This window comes from Dictyostelium purpureum (assembly GCF_000190715.1).
Source record: "Dictyostelium purpureum unplaced genomic scaffold DICPUscaffold_437, whole genome shotgun sequence".
Taxonomy (NCBI): Eukaryota; Evosea; class Eumycetozoa; order Dictyosteliales; family Dictyosteliaceae; genus Dictyostelium; species Dictyostelium purpureum.
In genome coordinates, this window is record NW_003519772.1 from 1 (window position 1) to 16,587 (window position 16,587).

Here is a 16,587-nt window from a genome sequence, read left to right on the forward strand (position 1 = left end):
AAAATTTATAAATTTTATCATTCAAATTAATTTTTTTTTATCATTCAAGTTACTTCAATTATCAATTAAATAAAATATAACAATGTCGTACAGTATTGATTTATTTATTTTAACAATTATTTATTATTAAAAAAAACTAATTTCTTTATTTTTTTATAATTTATAGCACCAACGGAGCTTTTCAACTAAATATGGGAAGAGAAAGTATACCAAGAGTACCTATTTGCCATTTTTGCCAAGCTACCACATCTAACGAATGGTGGAGAAAAGCTATTATGATAAACGGTGTCAGAGTAATCGTTGATAAATGCCAAAGGTGTAATCCACGCTTAACTCAAACTCAAGTTAAACAATAATGGCCAGTAGAAAGGTTTAAAATACATGATTGTCTATTAAAAACTTTTTTATTAATAAAAATCAAAATCAAATTGAAATATTTTTAAAAAATCTCATTGTTTTTTATACTTTTTTTTTTTAATCATTAACTATTCTATATTTTTTTTTTCTCTTTTATTAATTTTGTTTTTGAAAAAAAATAAATTAATTTTAATGATTAAATATTTTCAAAGATATACTAAAAAATAATAAAAAAAAAAAAAATTAAAAAGATATTTTTCATAAAATGATAAAAAATTTTTTTTAAATATTTCTTTATTTTTTTATATTATAAGGTGTAATAAATAATTATAAAAAGCTCGAATATAATACAATTTGAAAAAGTCATATAAAAACATATATGATGGTATTAACCTAGTTTTCCTTTGGTTTTATTGTAATAAAAAAAATTATACACCTTTTTAAAAAAAAGAGTGGTTACACTAAATAGTACAGTAAAGCAGTGTTTTTTAAAACTGTTAAATATAGCAACAAAAAAAATACAATTTTTAAGTAATGTAAAAAATAACACTGTATTGATTAATTATTACATTGTTTTTTTTTAATGTTTTTTTAATTTTATCAGTTTGTTTTTTGGGGGATTTATAAATAATCACGCTCAATAATAATCTTTTCTCTCACCCTATTATTTAAAAATTTTAAACACAAATTATAATAATTTGATTTTGACCCCCTCAATTTTTTCTTTTTGTAAGATAAATTAAGAAAAATTTATTTTACCTCAATAATTAATATACATACAAAATGTTTTTTGAACAACATAAAAAGAGATTCTATATAGATTTAAATTCATATAGAATCACTGTGGGAACTATCATCTGTTCCCACAGTGTAAAAAGTAAACAAAAAAATTAATATTACATGGTTGTTAGAATCAATATATAAAAATTAATATTTCTTTTTTTTTTTTTGGTTATTGATATCATGAATTTTTATTTCATAATATATAGAGTGTGTGGAAGAGAGGGGCAGTATTGATAATTTATGTGAATGCATAATTCAATTGTTTATTTTTAGATTGAAGTGCAGAAAAATAGAGTAACTTAACGGTTGTGTGGGTAGGTTTTTATTGACTCTACAACACAGTCACAACCACTCACACTTCTGTGCTTTTTTTTTGGATGAAATAAATATAAAAAGTAAAAGACAAAACACAACTTATTTTTTTATTATGATAATTAAAACAATTGAATTTAATATTAAGTGACTTAAAATCAAATATATCTAAATTTGAAATTTGGGAAATATAAAGAAATAATTTTGTTTTGTTTTTTTGAACTTTACTTATTTTTTTATTTATAAATATTATTTAATCAAATAATTATATATATACAGTTTGGTAGTGTATTTTATATTCATTAAACAATTAAGAAATATTTAGATTTACTAATTATAAAATTTATCTATTAATCTGTATTAGAAAAATGAAATTTAATAATGGTAGAGAAATAGTAATAAGAAGAGTATTAACACCCAGACCGGTAATACCAAGACCATGTTCCATCTGTGGATCTGTAGCTAGGACAGGTTTGAGAATATATTGGGTAGAAAGGGGACGTGTCTCAAACCGAACAACTCTATGTAAGGAATGCGGTCTCCAAAAAGATAGGCTTTTATTAGAATTCGAGCTTTTAAAAAAACTATATATGATTAAAAGACGATTAAGAAATTCGTTACACACCACACCTATTCAATCAACATTCATTCACTCAATAATTCGCTCTTTACAACATTAAGCAAAAACAAATATTTTTTTTCAAATTCAAATACAATCACAAACTTTTAAAAAAAAAAAAACCTAAAAAATTAACACACTGTAATCATTTAGATTAGATTTTATTATGTGGTATCAAAATTATATCATATTCATTCATAAATATAATAATAATAACAATACTAAATTATACAAATCTAAAAATAATAAAAAAATTATAATTAAATTAACATACAAACCGTAAAATAAATATTTTTTTTTAATATATATTTCAATTAATTCCATAAATACTTTTAAAATACAAACAATAAAAACTATTATTTTTTATAAAAAATTAAAAAAAATTAAAACAACTATAAAAATAAATATTATATTTTAAAAAAATTTTTAATTTTATATATTTAAATTATAATTTTATTTTTTATTTTTTATTTTATAAAGCATGATTAAAATTGTTAACAGACAGTAGTGCAAATGTCCTAATCAGTTTCCTAAATAGTTTTGCTGACCAAATCATCAATGTAAATTTCGTAATGGCTTATCTGGACCGTATTTTGAAAGATTTTCCCCTTTTTTTTAATGATCTTGATTTTGATAAATATAATTTATCATAATTATTTTTAAAATCATCACCGAGTTAAAACTCTAAACAGTATTTATTTGATTTTTATTTTGTTTATTCTTCATTTTAAAAATTATTATATTAAAATATTAACAATAACAATAATAATAACTATTATAATTTTATATTTTATAGATGAAAGTAATAATTGTTATTATTTTTTAATTAAAAAATAAAATCACGTTTGAAAATATCTTCGTTAAAATTTTTTTTTTTTTTAAATTTATAAAAAAAAAAAGAAAAAAAATTTAAAAAAATTTTTTAAAAAAAAAAAAAAAAAAAAATTCCCGACTTAAAAGAATAACATAATAATATCTTTAATAATGATAAATAAAGACATGAGATAATAATTATAATATCCTCAGTAAATAATTTAAATTAACATTAGATAATGTAACTAAAATAAAAGATGTAATAACCTTTATTCAAAAATAAAATGAAACTTCCTTGGTTACTTAAATAAATGTAAAGTTTTTAATAGTTCAAACTTTGAAGAGTCAAAGGTAAATATAAACACTATTTCTCATATAACAGAACGTGGATTTAGCAATAGATATTCGGTTTTAACTAACGATATAAATAATTTATAGAAATAATTAAAAAGAGGTTACTTAATCACTGCCTCAAGAAACATTCAACTTTGAGCAAATAAGAACGAATATAAAATATTCAAATGGTTTGAAGAAGTATTGGAAATAATCATTCAAGAACATGAATATAATCATACTATAGAGGAACACCACTCAAATCTAATATAGACACCCAAAAAATGTTAAAATTAAAAAGTAGTTACAACAATAACAATTGCAATAATAACAATAAAAATAAAATTAGACACAATAATAATTTTAGTAGTAGTAGTAGTAATAAAAATAATTTCAAATTAATAATCAGATAATAAACTTGTTGTAAGCAAAGAAATAGACGATAATGATAAAGTTATAGCTATCAAACAAAATAAAGTTTTTACAATATAGGAAAGAAATAAAAATTAGAAAAAAGAAAAGAAAAAAAAAAAAAAAAGGAAGTTCATTATGCCTTTAATTTAAATGCAGCAACACTTAGTGGTGCAATTGATATATTGGTAATCCTGCAACTAGATGGCTCATTGAAATGCACTCCTTTCATGTTAGATTTGGTAAATTACAATTAATTTCAAAGTGATATCAATTTATGTTAATGGACAGAAAACAGATTTACAAATGAAGTTGGTCAAGCTGGTGAGGCATTTTTCATGGAGGAATCAGATGATCCAGTTCCTGATATTTTAGCAACTTCCCCAATTCCATCACCAAAGGGTAATAGAAGAGCAGTATCTATGGTACCACCACTACCACCACTAGCACTACAGCAACACATCAGCTCCACATTTACAGCATCAAGTAATACTTTAGCAACTATTCATACAAGCACGAGCACTGTTTCTTCCACAACTACATCCCCAATTAATTCAAATATCGTTAAATCAGGTTCCAATAAAAGAGATTCCTTTGATTCAAAAGAAATGAAACCATTAACATCTGCTTTGGAGGAAATGCTTTTACAACAAAGTACTCAAATTTTTCAGCAACAACCATACCGCAAATAAGAAAAACAACATCACCTTTAAGTAGCTCAAGACCATAGACCAGTAACTGTTGAATCACAATCTCCAATTGGTAGCTATATAGTTGAACATGTTACACCATTTGAAAGGTCCAAATATTGACTTCATCAACAACTACTACAACATCAATAAGTGAACCAATCTGAATCTGAACCAAAGTTTTGGGATGGGGCGGTTTTCCAAAATTTAGTTTTCGTCGAAAACAACAACCTACAGCACCACAACAAATACAGCCACTGCAACAACAAAAACAGCAAACATATACAGTCACAACCACTACAACAACAATCAGAGCAATCATATTAAATATGTAATGGTTTCATATAAAACAAGAAACAGCTATAATGATTTTGCTAGCATCAGTGGCACAAATTTTTGGTACCACTTAAAGAACTGAACACAATAGTAACTACAATAAAAATCTACGATGGGTTTTAGAAGGCAATTTATTAAACAGTAACAGTAATAATAGTAGTAATTACAATGGACTCAAATTGGGTAATAATAAATTCATGTGGCAATTTAATGAGATTGCAAATTATCAAGATAATCTTAGAAATGGTATTCAAATAATAATAAAATAAAAATAAATAATAATTTTAAAATAAATTTGAATTTGAATTTATTTGTTTTTATAATTATTTCTTTTTATTTGTTTTTATTTTTTTATAATTTTTGATTATATTATTTATTTGTATTGAGTTCTTTTAATTGCCTCTTTAAAATTTTGTTGATTCAATAATAAAAATAATAAAAAAAACTTGTGTAGGTGTTAAAGTGTTTATCAAAAATACACAATCTCCAATATCACAGCCCAAAAAAAAAAATTAAAAAATTTAATAATAATTTTTTTTTAAACCTTTGTAATATTAAAGTTTTATTTTATCAACATCAATATTATTATTATCATCAACAATATAATTCTTTAATTTTTTTATTATAAAGAGTTATTATTATTATTATTAAATAAAATTATTTTAAGAAAGGAGTGTTTTAAAAAATTAACTTTACAAAAATGGTATTCCTTTTTTTTTTTTTAATATAATTTTATTATTTACCACCATCACACAGCCATACCCACACCACCCATAGTACCAAATATATACAAATTATAAAAAAAAAAAAATTAAATCAATTTTTAATTTTTTTAAATTTTCATCTATTTTTTTTTTAATCACCATCCTTTTTTTTTCCATTTATTTGTTTCATTAATTGTTTAAAAATTTATATAATTTCAAAAAATTAAAATTAAAAAAATTAAAAAATATAATTAAAATCATATTTATAAATTAAGGTATTTAAAAATTATAATTATAAAATAAAAATAAAAAAAATATTTTAGATGTATATTTATTTCTAATTAAATTTTAAAACTTATATTATAGATGTCTGAAAATAAAGAACAAAACAGCTACAATGTAAAGTTAAATCTTTTAATAAATAAAATAAAATAATACTAATTGTTTTTTTTTTTTATATTTAAATTATTTTTATATCTCTTAAATTTTTTTTATATAGGATTCAGATCAGTCTGAAAATAATAATAATACACCCTTTCTGCCATGTAAATCATTTGATGAGTATGATGATTATGAAAGTGAAGATACTGATTCAGAGTATGAATCACCCGAAGAGTATAACGAACAGTATTTTTCACAATTAGAGCCATCATTTCAGGTCCAGCCATTTACACCAGAGCCAAATCAATCAATTGTTACTACAGTGTTCAAAGTTAATAAAAAAATTAATATTACAAATGATATTAGAACCAAAATATTATATGAAACATTATATAGTATCATGTCATTAAACCAAAGAAAAAAACCCACACACAAAAAAAGAATAAGGTCTCGATGTTGTCTTTTCCAGGGAAAATACAAATAAAATTTTAATATATTATTTATTATATGTTAATATATATCATAGGTATTTTATATTGTGCATAAAGACCTATCACTTGTTAAAATTATTAAAATAAAAATTAAATTTCTAAAAAGATTGGTCACGATCTAAAAAATTAAAGTTTCTTTTTTTTTTTTTTCTTATTTTTTTCTTTTGGTTATTGATAAAATTTAAATTATAATTTCACGAACTTGTGTATAGAGTGTGAAGTTAGATGAATTGAATATAAAAAGTAAAAAAAAATACAAGTATAATATATTTTTTTTATTATGATAATTAAAACAATTGTATTTGAAATTAAGTGACTTAATTAAATATATCAAAAAAAAAAGGGTTTCTTTTTTTTTTTTTTTTTAAAAAAAAGGGTTTAATTTTTGATAAATACAAAATAAGTTACTCATACAATTTATAGAAACAGTTTTGTAGTGTATTTAATTTTCATTACTAAAAATTACTAAAATTCACTAATAATAATTTTTTTTATAAATCTATAATAGAGAAATGAAAAACAATAATGATGGCAGTGAAATTCCTAAAGTAAGAAAATATAAAAGAGTTGGAAAAGAGGGACTCAAGACATGCTTTATATGTAGATCTACATACTCACCAGAGTGGAGAAAAGGTTGGGTAGAAAGGGATGGTTTTTCAACACATGCACTTTTATGTAATAAATGTGGTCTCCGAATTGCAAAGCAAAAAAAATCTGATGAAAAAACTAGAGAACAAAATAGTATTAATAGACTATTAAATTAGGATGAGGCAATTGCTGGATAAAAACAATAAAAGATATAATCTTCTATAATGATTTATTTTTAAATAGATTTAATTTTATATAAAATATATTTATTATTTATAAAGTTTTTCTAAAATGGTTTTTAATTTTTACAGTATATGTGAAGGTTTGTAAAAATATTATTCCTTCTACTTTGTCTATTCTTAGACTTGAACATAAAAATGAGCACGTGGCTGAAGTAAACAGCAAAAACCACATTAAAAAAATTGATCATTTGTAAATGGTACCGATAAAAAACTAAGGTGTGTTTTTTGATTATTGAATATTGTTGTTATTTAACTAATAAAAAATGTATTTGTTTCAATGTTTTCTAATAAACAATTATTATAATGAGTTATAATATTCGTATTTGATTTATATTGAGAAACGAATTTATTCACTCTCTTATGCTGTCATCATGTTTTGTGATTTCAGAAATATTATAATTAAAAAAATGAAATAAAAATAAAAATTTAAAAAGATATTATGCGGTTGGTTCTTTAGAAATCGAAAAAGACTAAATTATTAATAAAATCGTTCCATTCAAAGTTTGAATTATTGAAATAAATGAAACTAAGAAAAGTCATCTACAATCACATCTTTACCAAAATTTGTAACTATAATAATAATAAATAAATAAGATATTTAAATTTAATTCTTTGTAAGGTTAAATTCAATTTTTCATTTTTTCCTTTATAACACATTCTTCTAAAGGTAATTATAATGATAATATTTGCATAATTATTATTATATTTGAATAAAAAAGAAACTTATATTTAATTAGTTAAATTGTTTCATTATCAACAATAGTAACTATAATGTTAATATTTACATAATTATTTTTATAAAAAAAAAAGACACTAATATTTAATTTTAATTTTTTAGTTAAAATGGATTGATACCCAATATTTGATATGTGTCTTAAAACGTGTTGATATTGAAAAAGAAAGAATTATATTTAAAGTCATAAATCAAACATTGGGGTTTTGTTTATTCTTTGTAAATATGGTTTTTAAATCTGTCTATTTAATCTCAAATCATCCATCAACTATTCCACCACCAACACCTACGCTAATAGAAGCAATCAAAATATTTCAATAAAAAAAAAAAATCAAACTATTTATAAATAAATACACATATAAACAAATATAGATATAACTAAATAATTTCCTTTTTATGAAAAATTTAATCAAATTAAATGATAAAATTAATTTTATTCAAAAAATAACAATAATTTATAAAAATTATTTTATTTAAAAAAAGTTTTTAATATTTGATTTTTTATTTATTAATTTTTTGATTTAATGAGTTTGGACAGAGCATATCAATATTATGTATAACAAATTTTTTTAATTAGTTCGGTTTTTCCCTTGTCTTTGAGGCCATAGAGTTACATAAAAGGTCGTTCTTTATTTAACCTCGGCTTTTCTTCAGGTGGTAGGTATAGTTGTAAATGTGGTATCAAAGAAGATGGTAGTATAGTTGGTTGTGGTTACGGTAAGTATTGTGAGTATTTTTGTTGTTGTTGTTGTTGTTGTTGTTGTTGTTGCATCCTTATTGCAATTAGACATTCTAGAAGCTCTTCTGGAGTTGGTAGGGGTTGAACGGTTTGCGATACATCTGATTGGGTTTGCTGGGTAGTCAAATCTTGGAAAATTGAGTGGGTTTGGACAGTTTGCGATTTATTTGAACGGGCTTGCAGGGTATTCATATCATGGAAATTCGATTGGGTTTGAACGGTTTGGGATACATTTGATTGGGTTTGGTGGGTACTCGTATCATAGAGATTCGATTGGGTTTGAACAGTTTGGGATACATTTGATTGGGTTTGGTGGGTACTCATATCATCGAAATTCGATTGGGTTTGGACAGTTTGCGATTCATTTGGCTGGGATTCTTGGGTACTCGTATCATGGAAATTTGGTTGAACTGGATAACCATTATTGTAGTTTGAATATGTATTAACTTCGATATAATCAGTTCGATGAGTATTGAATGATCTAGAATCCTCTAAGAGATTGGATGGATCACCGCAGTTAGAATTTGATGATGCTGAGACAGCGAGTCTTTTTCTTGAATAACAGTACTCTGATGGATCTGTTAATTTACGGATACCTTTTTGTTTTGGGGGTAGATTTATGAAAGTATCAAAGCAGAGAAATTCATTAATTGATGGTAATGTTTCTTTTTTAATAATCTATTAAAAAAAAGTTACATGAGTGAAGCGCATTCCATAATCGTTAAAAAAAAATAAAAAAATAAAAGAAAAACAATTTATTAGTATAAAACTTTAAGAAAAAGTAAATATATTTAGAATAATTACCTCTAGAAGACAATCATAAGACATTTTTTAATTTTAGAAATTATAAATTCTCTTTGTAATGTAAGAAAAATTTATAGATAATAAAAATGAAATGAAATATTTATAGCTAATAAAAAAAAAATAAAAAAAAAATAATATTAATATTTATTTAATCATCCAAAATTAATTGCATTGTCTATTAACAATAAATACATACTTGTTTTTATTATTGTTATTATTTGTATATGTTTTTTGGGTTTGAATAATAATTAATAAAAAAAAAAATTTAAATATTTTTAAAAAAAATATTATAATTTTTAATATTAATTATATTTTTTATTGTGTGATTTGGGGGGCTAATTATGGAATAGTGGTAGTGGTTATTTAATAAATCTTTTTTTAAAAAAACTTAAATTTTTTAAGTTGTATTCTATTTTTATTTTTATTTTTTTTTAATTATTAATAAATTTATTTGTATTTATATTTTTGTTGCCATTATAATCAAATTATTTGAATGATTATAAGAAAAGAAAAATGTAATGTGGGTGAAGTAAAAATTTAAAGCACACAAATGCAAAAATGTACAAACACACACAAACACAATACACACAATATACAACATACAAACACACTATAAAAAATTAAAATGGATTGAAAGTAAAGTAGATTGGAATTTTATTGGGTAGAAAGTAAAAACTGCATAGCTGTATTATATTATTTATTATAATTTGAATTGATATCGAACACTACTGTTTGTAGAAAAAAGGGGATGAATATCAACACAAATCTATTGAATCGAATTTGTTTTCTTCTTTATTTATTATAAATTTTTTATTTATTATAAAAACAATAATAACAATAATTTAATTACAAAAATTATTATATTCTATTATTATCTTTATTTTTTGAGACAAAAAATTGTTATTATTTTTGATTTTGAAAATTTTAAAAGCTGCTTTTGTTATTTTTAATGCTACCCAATATATCTGAATTTTTTTTTTTTTTTTTTTTTTTTTAAATTATAAATCTATTATTGCTTCATTATAACATCATTTATCAAATTGATAATAGTATAGAAAAATGTGTGATGTTCTGTGTGTGAGTTTGTTGGTATTTGTGTGTTTGAAAAAAAATTGTTTTTTTTTGGCGTGCTGCTATATAACCACCAGTGCTTTTTATTTATTTTTCTATTTTTTAATTGGTTGGGTGTGTGAAGATAGTGTTTTTTTTTTTTTTTTTGTTGAAATTATATTAATAAAAAAACACATTGGAACGATAAATAAATAACAATAACAACAATATGAAAACTACAATAAAAACAACAAATACAAATCATAAATAAACTGTGAACGTTATTTACATAGAGAATACACCAATTTCTTAATACAAACTCTGTAAATAAGTAAAAACAAAATTTAATAAACTTTAATACATATTTTTTATTTATAAAACTATTTTGCAAAAAATAAAAAAAAAACTAAAATATAAAATATAAAAATAAAAAAAATTTTAATTTTTTTTGTAAAATTATTTAATTTTTTTTTTATTTATTTTTTTTTATTGCAACGTTATAATTGGTTTAATGAACACATAAGGTTAATGTAAAAAAGAAGCAGCATTTTGGCAATTTTCACAATGATTGATTAGGTATTTGTAGTTTGACTGTATCTTTCATTTATGGGCAGTTTTCAGCACTTCTTTTTTATATATATTAAGGTATTTATTATTACTGCTATTATTATTTGCTTATTAGGATTATTTATTGTTTATTTTTAAATATATTAATCGAATGACATGATTTAATAGTATAGGTATTTGATAGTTTAAATGGTAGAGCCTACATTATTTAACACTATAGCCATGGCACTCTGTATCTGGATATGTGATGAATATTAGATTGATGTTGAAAACGGGTTTCGCATTGTATATCGGTTAATAGGCTAGAATCTGCTTCTCTCTTTAAGAGTGTTTAAAGGTAGTTTATCTGTAAGTAGTTTGTTGATGAATGTCATTTCTGATCTTACTTGCATTTTGATCAATGCAGGTAATGGATGTATATTAATAATGGATGTGTATTAATTAAATAATAAATATATAGAAAATAAAAACCAAAAAAAAAAAAAAAGAATGAAAGAGCTGCCAATGCTGTAAATGCCACCAATGCTACCGATGGTGTTATTGATGCTAACGCTTTAAATACTTAAATGATGCCGATCCAAAATCCAACGTCAAAAGGGCCAGAGAAATATTAGAGTATTGCTTCGGTAAAAACCCATTCCCAGACTCCATCGAGAAAGAGATCATCGCCTACCAATTAGAAATGACCATCAACCAAGTCGTCACATGGTATAAACATAAGAGGGAAAACTTAAGAAATCTAACAACACATCATGCAAAGATTCATTTGTCTCAAAGTTTATAGAAACACCAACGAGTTAAACTTTTTCCTCCACAATTACCCATTTCCTACTGAAGAGAACATTGTATACTTTTCATTAATCTATGGTGTTACCAAAGAAAATGATCTTATCAGAATATGATTCATGTCTAAATGATACGCAAAAGAACAACACAGGTATTCATTGGAAATGGCTCCATCAATAAATCTTCATACGATCCATACCGTCATCTTGGTAATTTCTATTATTTCTATGAGGATGAATACGATGTTAGCACTGATAAGGTTCCAGAAGGTCACCACCACTGCCCCCACAAAGAAGAGAACTACCCAAACTCCAATTCAATCTGTCAATAATGCTTGTTTATTTAATAATAATAATATTAATAATAATAATAATAATAATAATAATAATAATAATAATAATAATAATAATCAAATTACAATAATTTGGATAATAATAATAATAATAATAATAATAATAATAATCAAAATAAAAATAGCAACTCATAATATAAATTTTAATTTAAATAATAATATTAATAATAATTTATTATTTAATTTAATTTTTTTTTTTATTTAAAATTAGACTTTGTTATTTTTTGTAAAGTGGGAGTGTGTTGTATAATTATAAAATTATTATTATTTTTATTATTAAAATCCATTTTTTTTGGTAAATTTATAAAATTGTAAATCAATTTAAAGGGCAAAATTAAAATATTATTTTTATAATACACAAAATTTATTGTCAAATCAGATACGAATTGATTTTGGAAAAAAAAAGAAACCACAAATTTTTGAATATTTTTTTTTAAAAAATCTAAAATATTATTATAATAATATTTTTAAACCAGATGCGAACTGATTTCGAAAAAAAAAAAAACAACAAATTTTTAATAAAATTTTTAAATTAATATTTTTTTTTTTTTTTTTTCATTAAAAAATTTTCTATAAAATAAAAAATAATTCAAACCAAATTTTAATAAATCAAAAATAAATATTTAATAATAAATAATAAATAATAAATAATTATTCAAAGATTGTTTCTTTTGTGAAGAATCAATAGAAATGTATGAACACTTCTTTCATACATTGTCTTATGGTGTAAATTTTCTTTTAGCCATAAATAGGACACTAGAGGAACTTTGTGAAAATTATAAACTTCAACCTCAAGAAGATTTATATAAAAAACAAGGTTCTGATCATTTGATTCAAATTCACCAAGAGGCATTTAAAAGAGCTGAAATTAATTCTTTTGATTCAAATTCATCATCAAGTAGTTATGCTTCATTACCTTCGCCCAAAAAAGAGTCACATATACATCAATTTCCCCCCGCCTATGGTACCACAAATACTATACCTCAACTAATAGTACCGCCAGTTAGTGAAGATTACAAATAATCATATTGGCAGTATGGCATGTTTTGTCGGAAGAAATATCAGACCAAGATGAAGGTGATAGTACAGCTGAAGATGACTTCTTTGTAAATTTACATTTATCTATGGATGCTAAACCATTTATCAGATATATAATTGAAAGAATGGATTATAGAATATTTCGAGAGGCATTTAAAAGAGCTGAAATTAACAAATTCATCTTATCATTGTCATCCTCTATGATTGTTTTGATTCATAGTTTCCTTTCTCCCGAAACAACCAAGAAATAAAATGCATAGTGGTAAAGAAAAAATAGAATGCATAACAATTGGTGATGGATTAGGAAAGTTTCAATTTAAAGATATCAATGAAAACAATATCCCAAAAAGTATGTAAATTATAAAATAATAAAAAAGACGATTTATTATAAATAATAATAATTTTATTTTATTTATTTAAACTAATTTATTTATTAAAATTTTTTATAATCATTGATTTTTTTAATGACTATAGTTCATTTGAATATCCTGAAAAACAAGCAGAGGATGACATTTATTCGAATAAATGGAATTAGACAATCAGGTCCCTAATCAACAATCTCAAAATTATATTTAATAAATAATGAAGAGTTTAGATCACCATTTTGTTGCGGACGACAAAATACTTTCATCACTACCAACTTATCATTGGAAATTGAAGGAAAATATTAACATTATTAAAAAAAGAGAGCTGGAATATTCAAATTATAATTAATTAAAAATTCAAATTTTGGAAAATATAGATAAAAGAATTCAAAAATTCTATAATAGAAAGAACTTGGTGTCAATTAGAAAAATGGAAAATAACTTGAAAAGCTACATAGATCAATGTGGCTTTTTAATATTTTAATTTTTTATTTATATTAAATAAACAATATTTTGAATTTAAAAAATAATTAGACTTTTTTTTTTATCATATTCATATACCTATACACACGCACATATGCACACATACATACATACACACATATATTTACTAATAAATTTACATATATAAAAATATATATACATATTCTTTTAGACATTTATACAATGCTCATATATATTTACACATATTATATTTTAAATTTTAAAAAGGTTTTTATTTATTTTAATTTTAGTTATTTAAATAAAAATTTTTACTTTCTCTATTTTTTTTTTTGGAATGGTAGATGGTAATCTAAAAGATTTTCAATGATAATGTCATATACGGTTTTATATGTTTTGATAATGTCAAGATTATCTGCAACAAAAGCTGGACTATGAACCAAGATGGATTCATTTAAATGACCAATATAAAATTTACTGAGATTTGGACGTCTATAATCTTCGCCAATAACAGGTTCACCAAGATGGATAAGGGTTTTCAATGACGATGGAAGCCATGAGTTTGATAGAGGTTGGACATGGTATCGTGGCAATTGAAGGATTTCAAGTGACGCTGGAAAAATTTCTTTAGCAAACACTTCACTTTGATCACTATTAAATTTCAGTGCACGGAGTGTTGATGGAAGTTTCATTATTTTGTGATGTGTATCACCTAAACTAAAGTATTCTAGATTTACCAATGGTCCTAGGTCTAAAGGATCGTTTGAGTTTAAATCATCCAGGGTCAGCGATACTATAGATATTGGTATTTGGTCCACTTGAAATATGAGATCACCACCAAAAAGATCAAGATGCCTTAGATTTGTGAGTGGGCTGAGTTCATTATTTGTAAATTCGGAAGGACGAGATAGTGATAGATAGGTAAGATCATGTGGAAATCTTCTATAACTTTTATTTTTGGAATGGATGATTAGTTCATTAATAGTATGTGGTAATTCTAAATAACGGGAGTTTTTAACTTCTACACATCTAACATTTTTTGTAAAGTTATGTGGTTCACAAAGCATGCTTTTACCAAAAACGACTGTATGAATATTTTCAGATGGAACAAATAAACTGTTGAAATTTGGACCAAAAGATATTTTTTGAAGATATTTTGGTAATAGATTAGGAGTAATAGGTTGGTTATAGCGGCCGCCTAGTTTGAGATAAGTAAGAGTTTCTGGTAAAGAGCCAGGTAATAACGAAACATTATGATACATCTTTAGCTTTCTTAAATTTCTTGGAAGGATTCCTGGAAGAAACTGATGATTATAACTTGGGCAGTAAAAATCAAGAATAGTAACAGAGTCTGGAATACTACCAAATAATAATTGAGTTTTGAAAGCAGAACCAATTTTTATTTCTCTTAAAGATTTTGGAAGAACGTTTGGAAGAATTGTTTGATTAAAATAGTGGGGAATGTGCAAGCTAGTTAGTCCATTTTCAGGAAAAACTGGTGTGTAATAATAACAACCGTCTTTAAAAACGGTGTCATGAAACGGCTGATTATAATCTACTGGCAGTGTAAGATGTTTTAAAGTACTTGGGATGGTTCCTGGTTTAATTGGAAAGTTATAATCAAAAAAGATGAATTTCAAAGAGGTAAGACTCGGTGTTAAGATGAGGGGCGAGAAAAAATCACAATTGACGGGCGGCTTTTCAGTGATTGAATCGATGATAAATTTTTTAGCATGAGGTGCGAAATTGACCAATTTTGAAAATACTTCTTGTTCATTCGTAGTGGATATTATTACTTTTATATTACTATAATAATTTATATAATATGGAGACCCATACATATTATCTTTTTGATCAAAAATAAGATTGCAGGGACGGAAAACTCTTATTAATTTTTCCTCCATATCAATTGGAAATTGAACATTCATCTTTACTATTTTTAATTAATATTTATTAATAAAACAATTGATTTTTTTTACCTTTTTTTTTTAATATTTTTTTTATTTTTTTTAATATTTCCAAAATTTCTTTTTTTAATTTTTTTTTTATTTTTTTTTAAATTTTTTTATTAAAAATTAAAATTATTTATAATTTCATAATTTAATAATTAAAAAAAAAAAAAGAAATAAAAACACTAAATATTTCTATTTTTCACTTCAACCCCATAGTAATATTAATTGTTAACAATCACCAATATACTTGTGTGTTTGGTGGGGGGAAGAAAATAATATTAATTATTAAATTGTGTGAAGTGGGGGATAGGTAATTAAAAAATATTAATGTTTAAATGCATAGAGCAGGCTATTAAAAACATTTCCAACTCCATTTATTCCTTTTTAAAGATATTAAATATAAATAATTAATAATGATTTACCTGTAATAACCTCTATCAGTATTAAGTGACTTAATAATAATTATAATTTTTTATTGTTTGAAATAACAGTTTACGTGATGCTATAAATTGCCGTTGCCATATATATTTACAATTTATATTTTTTTATTCTTAAATATAATAAAAAACACACATGGATCTAGATCTGTTTCAATTTAATAGAATTTTTTAATTTTTTTTAAATAAATTTTTTTTTTTTTTTTGAACTTATTTTTTTTTAAAAATAGAACAATACAAAAATTATTAATCTTGAATTATTGA

The 16,587-nt window shown here is 23.2% G+C and overlaps 6 protein-coding genes across 6 annotated transcripts; 4 read left to right on the plus strand and 2 right to left on the minus strand.

Annotated features, from left to right (window-relative positions):
• Positions 1–1,820: 1,820 nt before the first annotated feature.
• Positions 1,821–3,885, plus strand: DICPUDRAFT_158399 (uncharacterized protein; the record flags this gene model as incomplete). Its single annotated transcript, XM_003293486.1, has 3 exons — positions 1,821–1,977; positions 2,573–2,631; positions 3,757–3,885. 3 exons carry the CDS (start codon positions 1,821–1,823, stop codon positions 3,883–3,885), a joined length of 345 nt encoding a protein of 114 aa, XP_003293534.1.
• An 81-nt stretch (positions 3,886–3,966) lies between these two features.
• Positions 3,967–4,320, plus strand: DICPUDRAFT_158400 (uncharacterized protein; the record flags this gene model as incomplete). Its single annotated transcript, XM_003293487.1, has 1 exon — positions 3,967–4,320. The coding sequence occupies one exon, from the start codon at positions 3,967–3,969 to the stop codon at positions 4,318–4,320; it is 354 nt and encodes a 117-aa protein (XP_003293535.1).
• Positions 4,321–4,821: 501 nt separating this feature from the next.
• On the plus strand, positions 4,822–8,113 carry DICPUDRAFT_99685 (uncharacterized protein; the record flags this gene model as incomplete). Its single annotated transcript, XM_003293488.1, has 6 exons — positions 4,822–4,899; positions 5,724–5,756; positions 5,857–6,140; positions 6,738–6,970; positions 7,099–7,211; positions 7,898–8,113. The coding sequence occupies 6 exons, from the start codon at positions 4,822–4,824 to the stop codon at positions 8,111–8,113; spliced, it is 957 nt and encodes a 318-aa protein (XP_003293536.1).
• Positions 8,114–8,504: 391 nt separating this feature from the next.
• DICPUDRAFT_99686 (uncharacterized protein) lies at positions 8,505–9,359 on the minus strand (the record flags this gene model as incomplete). Its single annotated transcript, XM_003293494.1, has 2 exons — positions 8,505–9,209; positions 9,336–9,359. 2 exons carry the CDS (start codon positions 9,357–9,359, stop codon positions 8,505–8,507), a joined length of 729 nt encoding a protein of 242 aa, XP_003293542.1.
• Positions 9,360–11,865: 2,506 nt separating this feature from the next.
• DICPUDRAFT_158406 (uncharacterized protein) lies at positions 11,866–13,379 on the plus strand (the record flags this gene model as incomplete). The annotated part of the gene is made up of 3 exons (XM_003293489.1): positions 11,866–12,061; positions 12,752–12,988; positions 13,126–13,379. 3 exons carry the CDS (start codon positions 11,866–11,868, stop codon positions 13,377–13,379), a joined length of 687 nt encoding a protein of 228 aa, XP_003293537.1.
• Positions 13,380–14,187: 808 nt separating this feature from the next.
• Positions 14,188–15,457, minus strand: DICPUDRAFT_73526 (uncharacterized protein). Its single transcript, XM_003293495.1, has one exon. It carries the CDS (start codon positions 15,194–15,196, stop codon positions 14,255–14,257), a length of 942 nt encoding a protein of 313 aa, XP_003293543.1. The 5' UTR covers positions 15,197–15,457; the 3' UTR covers positions 14,188–14,254.
• Between the last annotated feature and the right edge of the window lie 1,130 nt (positions 15,458–16,587).

Excerpts from the sequence above, each read along its gene's own strand:
- DICPUDRAFT_73526 (XM_003293495.1), bottom strand. The coding sequence starts at position 15,196 with ATGTATCATAATGTTTCGTTATTACCTGGCTCTTTACCAGAAACTCTT.